The sequence below is a fragment of the Bos javanicus genome, chromosome 19 (assembly GCF_032452875.1).
Source record: "Bos javanicus breed banteng chromosome 19, ARS-OSU_banteng_1.0, whole genome shotgun sequence".
In the NCBI taxonomy this organism is placed as follows: Eukaryota; Metazoa; Chordata; class Mammalia; order Artiodactyla; family Bovidae; genus Bos; species Bos javanicus.
Genome location: NC_083886.1, coordinates 64508800 through 64525131, shown reverse-complemented (window position 1 = coordinate 64525131; position 16332 = coordinate 64508800). Strand labels below are relative to the sequence as shown.

The 16332-nt window shown below is 55.0% G+C and overlaps 1 protein-coding gene across 3 annotated transcripts in view; it reads right to left on the bottom strand.

The window, feature by feature from the left end:
• PRKCA (protein kinase C alpha) overlaps positions 1 to 16332 on the bottom strand; it is a 302229-nt gene that overhangs the window by 29079 nt on the left and 256818 nt on the right. For all 3 annotated transcript variants that reach the window (XM_061393059.1, XM_061393060.1, XM_061393061.1), the window contains exons 9-13: positions 14978 to 15115; positions 13625 to 13798; positions 11596 to 11687; positions 9643 to 9705; positions 8457 to 8595 (exon numbers count right to left, since the gene is read on the bottom strand). In XM_061393059.1, the coding sequence (XP_061249043.1) occupies positions 8457 to 8595; positions 9643 to 9705; positions 11596 to 11687; positions 13625 to 13798; positions 14978 to 15115 (606 nt within the window). The remainder of the gene's footprint in view (positions 1 to 8456; positions 8596 to 9642; positions 9706 to 11595; positions 11688 to 13624; positions 13799 to 14977; positions 15116 to 16332) is intronic.

Here is a 16332-nt window from a genome sequence, read left to right as displayed (position 1 = left end):
TAAGGAGCCTCAGTGAGGTCCTCTGAAGCTCTGAATAAGCCACTGAAGGAGGAGAAATCTCACGCAGGGCAGACCACACAGAGGTGGACCCGGGGGGCCGTAGCCAAGAGCCAGAGCCCAGGGCCCCCTGGACCCTCCAGAGCCCAGCGGGCTGCGCCGGCTGGCACGTCCCTGCTGAGTCCTGACTCGAAGAATCCCAGTGATAACTCAGTTGTAGTTTTAAGCCCTTAAGTCTTGGGGTGGTTACACAGCAGCAGATCATTGAAACAACTGTCAAATAAGAGACGCAACTATATGAAGCCCAAGCTTATTATGGGCAAAACCTAGTCCTGGAAGTGGAGCTTTGAAACGGCACTGTGACGATTCCCACTTTACAGACGTCACCCTGAGTTTTTAAAAGAGCAGAGCTATAGCCAGAGTTGACTCAACGACGATAAAGAAAAAGTCACAAAATCAAACAGAACTCTTCCCTTCTCGGAGACATCCTGTCTGCGTGGGGCTACGAGACAGCCAAGCCGAATCAATCCAGAATCAACGCGTGGCCGTCAGCCTCTGGCCTCGCGAGGGGCTCTAGAGCTCGGCCACCGTGGCCTGGTCACTGGTCTCCCCGGGGCAGCAGGTGGGGGGCCCAACTCCCTGCTCGGTGCTCCCGTTGGCCCCCAACCCCCATTGTCTCAGGCCTCCTCTGCCGAGCACGGAGCGGTTCACAATGCTCCCGGCACGTCTGAACAAGGCGATCGCTCGTGCAGCGACAGAACACAGTGGGCATGAGGAACACATTATGTGCCTGTAAGACCTTTATCAGCCACATAGAGGCTTTTTCAGAGTCTCACAGTCCAGTGAGTCTTCACAGACGTGTGTGGTGCCCTCAGAGCAAGGGTACACTGAGGTGTGAGTGCCACAGGCCAGCCCTTCGGGGCGGGCACCCTGGAGCCTGCCCGGCCGCCTGTGGTTGCGAGCCCCCACAGTGCAGCTCTCCTCTTCCTTGTCTGCAGAACAGGCACTGTGCCTCTCACCCCCAGGACTGTCGTCAGAACGAACGAGGGGACGGGTTCAGGAGTGCAGTCCAGGCCCCACAGCGGGAACACTGCGCGCCATCTCTGCCCAGATGCCTGCCTGCTCCTCCCCACGGCCCGGGGCAGTTTTGCCACGTAAAAGGTGAAAAGGAATTCAGTGATCTTGGCCCCATTTTTAAAAGATTTAAACACATCTTCAATGGAAGGGCCAACGAGCGCAGCCACAGAATTCCAGAGTCACGATGCGTCGGTGCATCCGGCTCGGAGGACACAGCCGGGTCTGGACGGGGGAAGCTGTCCATCCCCGGGTGGCCTCCGGCTGGGACTGCAGCCGCTGTGGGGGGACTGAGGAGCCCCAGTGCAGAGCCCAGTTCGGCCAGCGGAGGACTTGAGGCCACGGGGAAATAAACAGACCTCTGCCCCTCTGGTTCATCATCTGGAAAACAGGGCCAACAGCACCGAGTCTGCAGATTAGACCGACGTCAAGGTCAACGGAGAAACAGCACCCACTCCAGTGCTCTTGCCTGGAGAATCCCAGGGACGGGGGAGCCTGGTGGGCTGCCGTCTCTGGGGTCGCACAGAGTCGGACACGACTGAAGTGACTTAGCAGCAGCAGCAGTAGCAGCAAGGAGGTCAATGCGTCTCCACTCAGCAGGTCATCCACCCAGGGATGGCTGATGCACAAGGAGCTGGTCTTCTCTGGGGGAGACGAGGGGAAAGAGAGGGGGAGGGAGCATGGGCGGGGTAGGGGAGGCCGAGGGAGAGGGGAGTGAGGGAGAGAGGAGAGGGAGGGGGAGAGGAGGGCAGGAAGAGAGGAGGGGGAGCGTGGGAGGGGAGGGGGGAGCGTGGGGGAGGGGAGGGAGACGGGAGGGACGAACGGGCTGAACTCTCTCAGGGACAACATCACAGGAGGGGCCCAAGGCTCCAGAGAACTGGTAAACCCATTCAGCTCTGATGCCAGAAAAACTATGAGACAAAGTATGAGGTAATACAAGCAACATCACTCCTCTAAAGATCTGAGACAAGCCGTGCAGTTTAAGGAAGACCCCCTCCCTTCCAAAGCGCCTGGCCCGGGCTCTTCAGCCTCTCCTCGGGAGGCAGGCAGGTGGTTCATCGTCTCCGGTGAGGCTGGAGTCGCTGGACCGTGATCTGACACGGAGGGAAATCGGCCTTTGATGGGAAGAAGCGCCTTCCGGTTTATCCTTCTCTTTCTTAATCAAGGGCTTTCTCCGAGGCCGTGCGCCCTGGTTGGTGTGGGGTCTGCGCTCACAAGCCCGACCTCAGAGGAGCCTTGCACCCCTCACTTGCTTCTATCTCTTCTCCCGTTTCTTCCGTCTGGCAGGCGCTAATTTACTGCCTGGCTGCCCGCCTGCGCGCACCAAACGAGGTCCTTGTTCATTTGCCTTTCAGATGCTCTTGTTTTCACTCCCTCACTCTACGACTTTTTCCCAGAGACCAGGAGGCATCTCCAGGGAGGAGGGTATTCTGGCCTCTTGGGCCATCTGGGTTCCTGGGCTGACTTCCCGTCCACCTTCAGACCCTCGGGGGTCCCCAGTCATGGATGAGGGGAGCCGCGAGGCCACCGTCCCTACTCTGTTCCCGTGATCACCCCACACCCTCCTGCTGGCCACGGCAGCTCCAGACTCCCAGGTAGGGGTAGGGACTCCTCATTGAACAGCAGCCAAGGGTCCTGCCGCATGGAGCTCAGTCGGAGACAAAGAAATAAGTAAATATGGGAGCACGTGATATGGTCCATCAGAGGGTGACCTGTGCCACCAAAGGGACCAGGGATGCGGGGGTGGTGGGGAGGCAGGAGGTTTGCCACCTGGACCAGGGTGGCCAGGAAAGGACCTCCCACAGGTGACATCTCAGCTAAGGCTTCAGGAGGGGAAGGCCGGCCCAGGTGGAGGAAGGGAAAGGAGAATCAGACGTACTTTACATAAAAACGGAGACTTCCGGCAGCTCTCGGGCAGTGCAGGGCTGAAAGGAGAGTCCAGGCCCCAGGAGGGAATCCATCCGGCCCCTGTCGCCAGCGGACGGGTGTGCACATGCGCTTCTGGGCAGCTGGCGGGCCGGGGAAGGGGGGTGGGGTGGGCTTGCCTGCAAGCCTCTCCTCCCAGGAGTGACCCGGGCTGCAGGCCCCTCTGTCGTGCCCAGGGGAACACGGGCTCCTCCGCGGCTCTGAGCTCTCCAGGCGGCAGCGGCCCACTAGGAACGGCTTCCGCGTCAGACCCTCGGGCTGCCCCGTCCCCACGGGGCCGTAGCGGGGAGAATGCCCGAGGGGAGGGGCTCCGAGCTGCAGGCTCAGCCTGGCTTCTGGCGGGGGACGGGGGTCTGCCCGGGTCTGCAGCTGGGCACCATCCTGACTCACTGCCTTAGAGACGAAAGGGTCTGGTCGTGACTGCGCCCCTCAGACATTCCAGAAGACGTGGTCCGTATCACCTCGCGGCTCTTTCCCTCGGGGCGTTTCCTCCTCTCTCTGGAGATGCAGTTCGTGCAGAGGACACACAGGCTTTGTGCTCAGTATCTCGGCTCCAAACCCCACCACTGCCTCCCCCAAGTCGTGTTTCAAGTGTGACAGGCAGAAGCTGTGTTCCCAGGGCTTGGTCCGGAGAAGAGGGTCCCTGCGTCGTGGGTGATGCCCTCTGAGGTGGGGCTACATGTCCCTGCCCCACCAGGCTGTGAGGAAGGGTTCTGCGCTGTGCACCTTCCAGAGGCTTCGCCCCCACTGCAGCCGGGGCCCGCAGACACTGCCTGGCTCTTGCCTAGGCCAGAGCCGACGGGGCTTGGGTCCAGTCGGCGCCGGCAGGCCCCTGACTCTGACTGGATCTCGCCGGCCAGGATAGCTGAATTTCAGGTGGGGGATGAGGTCCAGATGAAGCCTCGGGGGACTCTAGCTGACCTCGAAGGGTTCCTTCTATGGCAGAGCAGAGAGTCGCAGTAACATCAGCTTCAGGAGCTAGTTGCTGATCTGGGCCCCTTTCGTGGGTGTCCATCTCGGCTGCAAACGTGTGTTAGTGACATTTTCTGCCTCTGCTCATCTTCACTGGTTCAGGAGATGTTACAAAAACCATTTCAAGGCTTCTGAACAAACAGTCACAAACATTTAAGCCTCCGCTTTGCCTGTTAAGGAAAATGCCACCTAAGATAATCACGTGGCCTTTGCCTGACAGGAAGGTTTACACAGAGGACAGGATTATTTTCACCTCTGAGCAATTCACAGACTGTGAACCTAGATGGTCTTTTCTATACCCTGCACTGATTCCTTGAGCGAAATATTCCAATTCCTGGACACACAGAAAGAAAATGCTGGCAAAAGGCACAACAACAGGCAGTCATTCCTGACAGAGCTGCCCAAGGAGTGCGGCTTACTCCTCAAAGAGAGTCAGGTGGAAACTGGGTGTAGATCCGGTTCCATCTGTGTCACCTCTTCCACCACAAGTGGGGAGCACTTCCTGGGGAAGGCCCACAGCAGGCCTGCAGGATGCTCTCTGTATGTGCAAACGGCCCGGGTTCGAGCGGTTTCCCATGGTGGAGATAGCCGGAGCCAGGGGCAGCAGCTGGACTCCGGAGTTTGTAGTAATGTCACCTCAGACCATCATTTACCACCTCAGTCACCTTGTCTGAAATACGGGCCTGTGGTTCTGTTTCTCTTTGGGGTTTGTCACGAGGAGAAGAAAGAAGGGCCCAGCACACAGGGGACATTGGAGAAATGGTGGGCGCCCCTTTATCGTCGCTTCCACAGTGGGAACAAGGAGAGGAATGAAGGGTGACAGGACCTGAGGGAATCTGGGGCCAGACATGTGATCCTGGGTGTAGTAAGGGCCCCGAGTTAGTTTTCCACAAATCCCTCTCTGACAGCTTGTTGCCAGCATCCTTTTCTTCAATGGGTGTTCCCAGCCTGTATCTCTTAAATCATGTTCCCAGAGTTCCTCTCTGACACCTTGTTACAAGCATCCCTCCCACTGAAAGTATTCCCAGAATTCCCTTCTCTCAAGGATGTTCCCAGCATCCCTCTCTCTGATGTTATGTTCCCAGAACTCCTCTCTCTGATGTCACATTCCCAGAATTCCTCTCTCCGATGGATGTTCCCAGCTTCTACTCTCTTTGATGGATACTCCCAGAATTCCTGGGAATATATCAGAAGGATATTCCCAGCATCCCTCTCTCTGAGGGATGTTCCTAGCATCCCTCCTTCTGACAGCACATCCTCAAGTTCTGAGCATGACATGGCCAGCACCATACAGGTACGATCTCTTAAATGGCAATCAAGCTCAGTTCAAAAGTGTCTTTTCCAAGTCAACCTAGTCTATACTGTCCCAAGTAAGTGAGCAGGAAGACAGCAGGAAGCTTACAATCCAATGTGAGTTAAGTGAAGAAAATCAATGCCAGGAGCAACAACTTTCCAGTTACAGACAACCTCATGAGGTGGACATTATCACGCCCCTTCACAGGTGAAGACTAAAGCCTCGGGTGTTTAAGTAACTTGACCAAGTGGTACAAGCAGTGTTCCAAAATAATGACTGTGGTTCTAGAAGGTGCTTAGAGGAAAAAGCCAATCCGAAAAGATGATACTGTATGACTGCATCCTATAACATTCTTGAAATGACAATATTATGCAACAGAAGAGAGAAGAGTGGTTGCCAGGGGTCAGGGATGGGTGGGGTGCAGGAAGCGGGTGGGTGTGGTTATGAAAGGACGACAGGGGAGCTGCTGTGGCGGCCAGCCGATCTGTACCTGGACAGGGTGCTGGAGACATCAGCTGACACGTGGTCACGCTGCACAGCACTAAAAAAACATACACACCGAAGAGCACAGGCTTACAGAAGCTCAGCGTCACCGCGATACGTTAGCAGTACACTCGGGCGGGGGAAGGAGGTATCACTTAGTGAGAGGCGGTGGGCTGAACCACACTCCCTTCCCTCAGAGATCCTTACCCCCAGAATCTGTAAACACGCTACTTCCACTTAGTAAACGAAATTTTGCAGCTGTGGATAAGTTATAGATTCTGAGATGGGAAGATGACTCTGGAGTATCTGGGTGAAGCCCGTGCAATCCCAACGGTCCCGATGAGAGGGAGGCTGGAGGGCTGGGGCTGGAAGAGACAGAGATTCCGAGATGTGATGCTGTCAGCATAGACGGTGGAGGAGGGAACCACAAGCTGAGGACCAGCTCCAGAGGCTAGAAAAGGAGACAGTCACCCTGGAGCTGCTGCAGGGACAGTCACCCTGTCAGCAATTCCACAGTAACCCAATGAGACTGAATTTTGACTCCTGACCTCCAGAGCTATAAGAGAATAGATTTGTACTGCTGTAATCCTCTAAGCTGGTAGTGATATAGCAGCTATATGAAATTAATACAACGAGGAACCTTGGGGAAAAAGGCAACAAACTTCAATTATTTGGGAAATTTCATTTAAGTGGAATGCTCTCATCCCTGGTGATATCAGATGGCCGAGGCATTACTGAACATGAGAAGCTGTTTGTTTCATCAGCAGAGACCTGGTCTTGATGGAGAGGAAGCTCAAAGCCACCTTGATCCCTCAAACTGCTGCCGTTCCCTGCCATCAAGCTTTGGCAGCATCTGGTGGGTGGTACTTGGAGCTGGCACAGCTCACAATAACAGCCTGTTTAATCCATGTCATCCAGGAGAAGCCTCCAGAATAAATACTGCATCCAGAGGGCGTATTTTTTCTGTACCATTTCTTTATCCTTCATATTTGAAAAATATTTAAACTCACGATATACCTGGAGAAACTAAAGTGTGGTTCTTTGCAGGTAAAGAGGTTAGGCAAATTAAGGATCAAGAGAATAATTGGACATGTAATTCAGAATTTAAGTTTTTAGGTAAATATTCTAAGCCTATGTTTCTAACTAGGAATATAACAAGCCAAAAAAAAAAAAAAAGCCTTGACAAAGGAATAAAAGTTGGCTTCCGTTTGGGAATAATGGCTGTGACAGAGGGTTCCGGGCACAAACACTGTACCAGGCGCCTGTAGTTCTCAGAGCAGCTCTGCAGGGAACACAGTATTGTCCCTGACTTGCCACTGCAGAAACAGAGGCTCAGAGCGGTTAGGTCACTTGCTTGAGCTCCCATAGCCTATAAATAATAAAGTCTGGACTGGCGCTCACATTGGTCAGATCTCCAAGCTCATGTCTTGCCCTCGCTACTGCCTCAAAGATAAATACGTAAGGCAGCATGTTGAATAAATACCACAACGTCACCAACAGCTAACATGAGAGCTCTACAAAGAGCTGAAGGTTGGCCTAACTTGGAATTTATCACCTGCCCCGTGCCGGAGCTCAGTGGGGAAGGGACTGTGCCGTCCACAGGGCAGAAAGTGGGCTACACAGCGACCCAGGGTGGTAACCCACCCAGTCACTGGCATGCAGGAAGCTTCATAATATAGGAAGAAAACCGTTCCACGTGTGTAATAACAAAGCCAGAGCAGCACGGCCCCTGCCAGCAACACACAGTCCTGCAGCCGCTGTGCCGGGCCTCGTGGGTGTGCTCGTCCCGGCCGAGACTCCAGGACCCACACCCGGGTGCTGCTGAGGGCACTTGCTGCTGTTTAGTCGCTCAGTCGTGTCTGACTCTGTGCGACCCCATGGGCTGCAGCTCGCCAGGCTCCTCTGTCCATGGGATTCTCCAGGCAAGAATACTGGAGTGGGTTGCCATTCCCTTCTCCAGGAGATCTTCTGACCCAGGGATGGAACCTGCATCTCCTGCATAGGCAGGCGGGTTCTTTAACACGGGGTCACCTTTGGAGACCCAAGTACTACCTATAAAACAGCATGGTGTCTGGTGGGCTAATCACTCTGGTTTTCTGACACAGACAACAAACTGGTGGTCACCAAAAGGGAAAGGGGGGCAGGGACGAATTAGAAGCTCAGGATTAACGGATACACACCATTCTATACACAACAGAGAATCAGCAAGGACCTACTGTACAGCACAGGGAGCCACATTCAGTGTCTTATAATAACCCACAATGGAAAAGAACATGAATATATTCTTATAACAACTGAATCACTTTGTTGTACACCTGAAACTAACACGAAATTATAAATCAACTATACTTCAATAAAAAACAAAGCAAAACATTAAATCACTCTGATTTTGCTAAAATCCCATCATTGGAACCACCCCTGAGCCTGTGTTTCCACACGGAGCCCCTCCAAGCAAGGTCCCTCCTTCTCCACCCCATGGTGGTTCTTACACTCCTTTGCCTGTGACTGTAAGAAATGCATTTACCACACACCCACCTCACACATACGCGTAACAGAAACAAAAGTTCCGTGAAGCAGGACGTGTCCTTGCCGTGTGCACGGGGCTCTCGTGCTTTGTGCTTCTGTATTTGCTCCGCACACACTGACGGGTGATGCTGGATCCCATCCACACCCCACAAGCGGTCGTGCTTCACGGCAGCGAGGGGCCTACCTCTGGGGCGATGTAGTCGGGGGTCCCGCAGAAGGTCCTGGTCGTGACGCCGTCCATCATGTGCTCCTTGCACATCCCGAAGTCCGCGATCTTAATGTGTCCTTCCGAGTCCAGCATGACGTTGTCTAACTTCAGGTCCCTGCAAGGAAGCAGGCGCCATCAGCGTCCCTCTGCACGAAACCGCTTCGCTCTGCCTCGTGCCTACAGGCCTGGGGGAGCTGGGGCGGGGCCTGCCACTTAGCGATTTTCCATCTCTGGAGGCAGCGCTGTGCCTAGGGTACCGGTGTGCATGCCAAGGCGCCTCTGTCCCGTCCAACTCTGTGTGACCCCACTGACTGCAGCCCACCAGGCTCCTCTGTCCATGGGCTTCTCCAGGCAGGAATGCTGGAGTGGGTTCCATGCTGTCCTCCAGGGGATCCTCCCAACCCAGGGATCAAACTGGTGTCTCTTAAGTCTCCTGCGTTGGCAGGCGGGTTCTTTACCACTAGTGCCACCTGTGAAGCCCACCTAGGGTACAGCAGATACTTAATAAATCAGACCGAGTGATGGAGACAGTGATTCCCACCTTGACTGCAGGTGAATCTCCGGAGACGCAGCTGAGCAGCTCCGAGGGCCCCGCACTCCCTGGTTTGTTAGTGCCCCACCCAGAGGGCTCAGGCTCCCCCACCGGGGTGCAAACTGCAGGCTGAGACCCACCGCAGAGTTCACTTGGCCCCCCATTTTGCGCCGTGTCCTGGTCACTCTCCGGTTAGTGCCGGCCGACGTCCTGCCTTCACTGTAACCAGCAACGGCAGGAACCGGATCCGGCGGCCCCCCTCTCCCCGCCCGCCCCAGCACCTACGCTCCTCTGCTGAGCATCACTAGCAGAAACTCAGCCCTCACAGGTCCCCGACCCTCACGCTACATGAAAGGCAGAGGAGGGAGCTGGCAGGGGAAAGAAAAGCTCATTTTCTTGCAGAAGCAGAAATGAGATATGCTGTCTCTGAGATCCAGAAACCAGAAGCTGGTCCACATTTGCCCAGAGGCTGCAGAGAACGGTGGGTCCCAGCAGGTCTCCACAACGGGGTAGGGAGGATTGTCCTCTCCATGTTGACAGCCCCTCTCCCCACAACAGAAGCACACACCCATGGAGTCCAGAGGGCCAGCAAAGCCTCTGTGCTGCGGGCAGCAGGGCCTCGATACACACCGATAAATGATTCCTCTTTTATGAAGAAAGAACAGCCCGATGGAAATCTCTGCCGCATAGAACCTGCAACAGAAAATGTCTGTCAGGCGTCCGGCTTGTTCCCTCTGGCCTCCTGGATACTTTCTGCCTCAAGATCAGGCATCAAAATGGCACAGGAAGGGAGACCCTGACCGCCAGAGACCAGCACTGCCCTACAGGCAGCTCCAACCTTCTGCGGTTTTATGACCCCAGTTCCCCAAGGGATGACACAGCTGATAAAATCAGTGAAGCAGGTTTATTACCTGCCTGAAAACAAGCCCTTCTTGTCTGGGGCAGGTGGACAGGTAATTTACTGCTTAAAAGAAATTTCGAGCACAATCTTTTAAAGAGTGGCTGTCTGCCAGGCTGTCCTGTGTCAGGGCTACAGTAGACTGAGCAAATCTCCATTTTCCCCCTTAAGGACAGAATACGGTAGTGTGTGAAAACACACGTCTGCCCTGGAAGAGAAAGGTCAGTGTGAGCGGAACTCTGGGGCTGGTTTACTCAGCCCCACACCCTCACCCCGGGCGCTGGGGGAGTGGGACCCAGGCCACAGTTCATACCTGGCACACCCTTTAAATAATTCATGATAGGAAGGAGTTACAGCCATGGCTTCAGAGTTGTTAATGGATCAATCTCTGAAACTCCAAATAAACACTGAAGGAGGTTTTAAAATCTGCTTTGTGTTTAGTTCCTGAAGCCCGAGAAGCCACAAGATTCTGCCTGTGCAAACAGCACTCTCGCGAGGCTTCAGTAAGCACACGTGTTTACATGAGTGTGTTTACAGGAGCGGAGGAAGAACCCCTGAAGACAAGGACCACACTCTCAGCAGGGGGCCGTCTCTGAGTGCCGGGGGGAGGTGGGGAGGAGAGAAGGGGTCACAGGTGACTCTCCTGTGGCTTTCTCGTTTTTCTGTATTTTTAAAATATAAAACCTTCCAGCAACACAGATGCAGTTGAAGGTCCTAAGTGGGACGCCCGCGGGTTTCCTCTCGATGGAGAGAGGCTGTTCTGCCCTCGGCTGCGACAGCTCTGAGCGCTCAGGCTCAGCTCTGCCACTCACTTGCTTTAATGCTTTGTAACTGACAACATAAGAGACCGGGTCAGGGGAGGGCTTTCTGAAAACGGAAAGGAAAAATAAAAGCAGAAACCAGCAGCGCTGCCCTTGTTTTGAGCGAGCCCCCAAGAACGCCCTGCTCTGCGTCTGGTGGGTCTCCCCAGGCCGGCTCACCCCACGTGGGCCAGGGCGGCTAGGGTTTATTGTTTAGACTGAACGTCCGCTGGAGCCCGATGGACGTTTGATCAGGTGATTAACTGGGGTTCCTGGCACTACACATCTCCAATGGGGGTGAAAGAGCTTTGCCTCTCTGAGTTACCCGTGACCTCCTGGCCCTGGAATACGGGCTGATTCTCCAGGTCGTCACGCTCCCGCCTCTAGATTCTCGGTCTTCCCTGGAGCCCGCGTCTCTCTGACCGCGTGGATTCCTGCCTGCGGGCCTGGAGGTGCGGGCACCCCACTGAAACCTCCCCTGACCTCCTCCTGGACGGGGCCCCTCCCAAGCCTACGGGGGCGTCAGCCCGGCACCCAGGCCCGGTTCCCTTCCCGCGCGACGCCTCTCCTGATGCCCCCGGGGCTCCAAGGTCGCTCACTCCTTTTCTGCAGACTGTCCGTACCCTCTACACCAGCCCCCCACCCTCCCATCTCCTCTGGCCGGGAGCCCCCCGATGCTGTCAGGCCCCCGGGGCCCGCCTCCACCCCCGCCCCCGCTCCCCGCAGCTCCCAGCTACAGGAAGAATGAAGGTCTCCGTGGGACGCGCGCAGGCGGACCCTGCCGACCGTCCTGCCCCGGGGAGGTAACAGCGCTTCACCCCAAGCTGGGCGGAGCCCCACTTCCAGACCCCCGGCCGCGCTGAGAGCACCTAACAAGCTACTCACACTGCTTGCGGCTCCTTGAACTTCCCGACCTGCTGGATGTGGTACATGAGGTCCCCGCCGTTGACGTACTCCATGACGAAGTACAGCCGGTCCTGAGGGCCGAGGTTCGACCGGTGAGCGGGCTCCTCCGCGACCGGGGGCCCCGCTCCAGTCCGCGGTCTGCTTTCTCGTTGGGGAAACGTGGGCCGCGCTGGCACGTCTGCCCGGCGGAGCCCGTCACAGTTTTCTCCCCCCAAGAAAGAATTAGTAAAAAGCCCCGCTGTGTGAGGACCTCAGGAAACATAAAGTCACGACATAGCCCTGAAACTTCAGCTCTCGGTTGCCCTGTCCACTCCTCTGGTTACAGATGCTCCCAATGATGGAAACGGCCTCGAACCTTCCACCCTTTTCTCCTACACACAGAATTCATTTCTAAGTTGGGGCTGGCGTGAGGAGTCCACACGGGCCAATCCTTTAACCAGCGGTTGGCAGTGCAGTGATGGACGCTGATGTGTTTGCCCAGACGTGTCTGAGAGCAGACCTCATGGGTCGGGGGGCTTGTACCCCGTAGACCTCAGGGTCGTCTGCCGTGGGTGGGGCTGCGTGTGGGGAGGCCGATCGGTGCTCTGCATCCGCGTTCGCCCAAATGCTGTTTCTGACTTTCTCTCTGGCTGACACGCTACGTGTTGGCCCGCGAAGCACATGTCATAGAACTCCGTGAGTCTGCGCATTTATAAGGACATTACACTGGGACAGATGGGAGGTGGAGGGGGCTTAGGAGGGAGATAACAGCGCAGCACAAGGTAAACGCTGGCCTCTGCTCTCTTCCAGAAAACACCTCCATTTCACAGAGGTTATTAAACATTAAAGTGGTGCGCAGGGAGGAAAAAAGGACAGAACTGGAGCCAACAGCCAGGAAAGGGCGCTGGGAGCCTCAATCCCTCGCTTTCCTGTTATGAACTTTAATTTCAATTTTATTTCTCTGCTTTGTAGCTTTCCAGAGCTTAATCAGTGTAACCCGGGTAACAGGATCCCGGCTGGGGCTTTTCCCTCTCCTTTGCCTATTGCTAGATTCTCATTTGGACGCTACCGGGAGGGGCTGGGAGACGGACCATCACTCGGCTGCCCGCGCCTGGCTGCCCCCTGGTGGCCGGGACTGGCTCTGCGGCCCCCCATCCACTCCGGACTGCAGGCTGCGGCCCCGTCACTACAGTTACGGCTGCCGATCACCGAGCCACATGTTCAGGACAGCCGTTGAGGCATGGAGAGCTTGCCTTTGGGAACGCCTCACTACGGTGCGGCGTATAGTACACACACATATACATATAAACATCTAAGTGTTTGTATTTCTTGTAGGTTACCTGCAAGCACCATGCCCCAGACTTGGCTGATTAGTGGAAATTATTTTGTCCTCTCTTAAGTTAACCTGTGTGACAGGGCTCTGCAAACCTTTTCTGTAAAGGGCCAGACAGGAAATATTTTAGGCTTTGTGTGTGTCTTGCAACTACTCAGCTGTGCCTTTGTAGTCAGAAAGCCCTTGATGCCAGGTTAGTGAAGGCGCCAGGCTATGTCCCGAGAAAACCATTTATGGACCTTGAAATCATCTAATTTTCTTGTGTTACAAAATAATATTCTTTTTATAAAGCCTCTCTTAGAGCTCAGGGACCATCCACACAAAACAGGCCAGACTACCACCCCTGCGTGTGCATTACCCAAGAACATCCTCTTCTAGGACATGGGTCTCCTGATGCTCTGATGCCAATTTGGCAGCTGTACCAGGATTTAACGAGCCAGGACTGTGAGCTACTGTTTTGTATCTCTAAGCCTTAACACATTGCCCGGTGTGTGTTAAGAAAACCTTTGACAGAAGCATTCACAGAATCAAATGGAATGAATGCCAAGTCTGTAAGCAGGGGATGCCCTGAATTCCCCAGTGGTACCCAGTCTGCCTGGGAGAGGAGGATGTGGGCTGCTGTCTTCTCCCGGGAGGAAGGCTGGGGGTGCGGCGCGATGACCCTGTGGGGGGCGGGGGCAGGTCCGGGACCCTCACCACCGTCTGGAAGCAGGAGTGCAGCTGCGTCAGGAACGGCGGCTTGTCGAGCAGCGCCAGGACCCGCTTCTCCACCATGGTGCACTCCACGTCGTCGTCCTGGATGACCACGTCCTTCTTCAGGATCTTGATGGCGTACAGCTCCTCTGTCCCCTTCCGGTCGGCCAGCATCACCTGCAGGCAGACGGAGGGCAACCTGAACATCGGGGCACACGGCACGGGGGTGGGGGGGTGGGTGCGGGAAATGTGTGTACAGACCTGTCAATTTTTTTTTAAGATTTTTTTTGATGTGGCTCATTTTTAAAGTCTTTATTGAATCTGTTACAATATTGCTTCTATTTTCTGCTTTTGGGTTTTTGGCCAAGAGGCATGTGGGATCTTAGTTCCCCGACCAAGGACTGAGCCTGCAGCCCCTGCACCGGAAGCTGAAGTCTTAGCCACTGAGCACCAGGCAAGTCCCAGCAGATTCACCGACATCAAGAAAGCTCCACTTCAGGAGGTGCCGTTCTCAAACACTGCGTTTTGTGTGTGTGTTAGTTGTCGGTTGTGTCCAGATCTTTGCAGCGCCATAGACTGCTGCACATTAAACTCCTCCAGCATACAGTTTGAGAAAGCTCTGGGAGATGGTGATGGACAGGGAAGCCTGGCGTGCTGCAGTCCACGGGGTCGCAAGGAGTTGGACACAACTGAGTGACCGGACTGGACTGATAGCTTCTAGGCCACCAAGACGTACATGCTGTGTGGGCCATAACCACACGAGGGCGCCATTGCGGCCGCTGAAAATGATGCTTGACATCCTCCTCTGCATCAGCAGGTACTTCAGGAGCATCGTCACCTCAGGAGCACCGTCATCTCAGGAGTACCGTCATCTCTGGAGCACCCTCAGAGCAGACACCTGACTGACCTTTACACGCTCCTCACAAGCCAGGAAGTCAGGACCCAAATCCAAAAGAAAGCAGGAGGATTGAAGCCAGCCCCTGGCTCCGCCGTGAGATTTGGACCCAGAGAGGCAGACGCAGATATGCAGACTGGACACGGAGGAAACCCGGTCTGGTATCTCTTAACTATTATGTTCATTTACTACAAGCCAACATTTAATTTTCAGTTTTGAAAATTATTCAGCCACCATTGTGGGGCGCCGACTCCATCCTGAACCCTGAAATGGTGGCACAGGGGGCCCTGTCTGGCTTTTGGATAAGTCGTTTTTAATGCGCTGAAGTGGGAAGCCCCTGAAAATGTGGCGGAACCAGGGGGCGTCTAGAGGGCTGCCCCGGAGTCCTCGGGGAGACTTGGACCGACCGGCCCCACGTCCTCCACGGAAGCCCCCCCCCGGCTCGGACGCGGCCCGCTCACCTTCCCAAAGCTGCCTTTGCCCAGCACCATGAGGAAGTTGAAGTCCGTGAGCTTCACTCTGTCCAGGTTGTTGGAAGGCTGTCTCCTGTCCTCGGAGGGACTGATGACTTTGTTGCCGGCAGGGCCAAGCTTGGCTTTCTAAACAATAACACACATGTGAAAACAGTTAGCCATTTCCTCAGGGACAAAGTGACAGGAAACTCTGACTAAGCTGGGTGCGGGTGCTGGGTGGGCGGTGGGAGGGGAGATGGGTGAGGAAAGGAAGCAGGGCCTCGAGATGTCTATTCCTACCGTCATCGCCGCACTCACCCCAAGGGCGACATTTACAAAGGAATGAGAAGCTGCCCTCACCCATACAAGAAACTCTTTGTATCTTTAACTGCGTTAGATAACTTTGTATCTAATGTAATAAAAGAAATAAACGTAATTAACTGTGTACCGATTCTTCCCTTATTTGTAGATTTTCCAATCTAAGATTTGCAGAAAGGAAACTTGCAGCCGCAAGAAGAGGGAGAGTGTGTTCCCTGGAGGAAAACGCTTTCACGGCAGGCTGTGGGGTGACTCACTGCTGTGTTAAAAGGCACAGGAAGGAGAACAGAGGTTTCTTTTTCAGGTAAAGAGTTGGACTCCTGAAAAATGGTGACCTGTAAGAGCATCTGGTTTCCCATGGATCCCGCGGTGCTCTCCGCGCCCGACAGATCCTGGGTCGTGACCTGTGAGTTCCCCAGAGGGGTTTTACCCACTGGTCACTCGGTTAACACCCCTCAAGTTAACAGCTCCCAGGGAGATGGCAGGAGGTGAAGAAGCTTTCGGGAGATTTTGGGCATGACCAGACCACCAGGATGTCGGTGCTCTGCTCTTCGAGGGAATGTGGGATCTGACGTGTTTGCTTTAGTGGCTGAGAAGGCTCTCAAGGAATCGTCCATGCCCCCTCTCTGAGCAGAAGCCTCCTTCGTCCATGCCCACTCGGCGGGCTGCTCGTGCCTGGCTCTGCGGGGCGGCTGTGCCTTCACAGGACGAGCCTCCACCCCTGTCCCTGCAGACCCAGCCCCAGTGCTGCACTCGGTGTGAGGTCTGCACTAGCATTTTGGTTAAAGGAAGAATGAAGCGAAGCCTGACCATGCTCATCACATGCTGGGCTGTGAGGTGACGCTTTTCTCTGATCAAAACAACCTTTCACAGGGATCATGGGCTTCTCAGGTGGCGTGATCAGTAAAAGAACCTGCCTGCTGATGCAGGAGATCCCAGGTGGTGCTAATGGTAAAGAATCCGCCTACCAACAGAGGAGACACAAGAGATGTGGGTGTGATCCCTGGGTCAGGAAGATGCCCTGGAGGAGGAAATGGCAACCCACT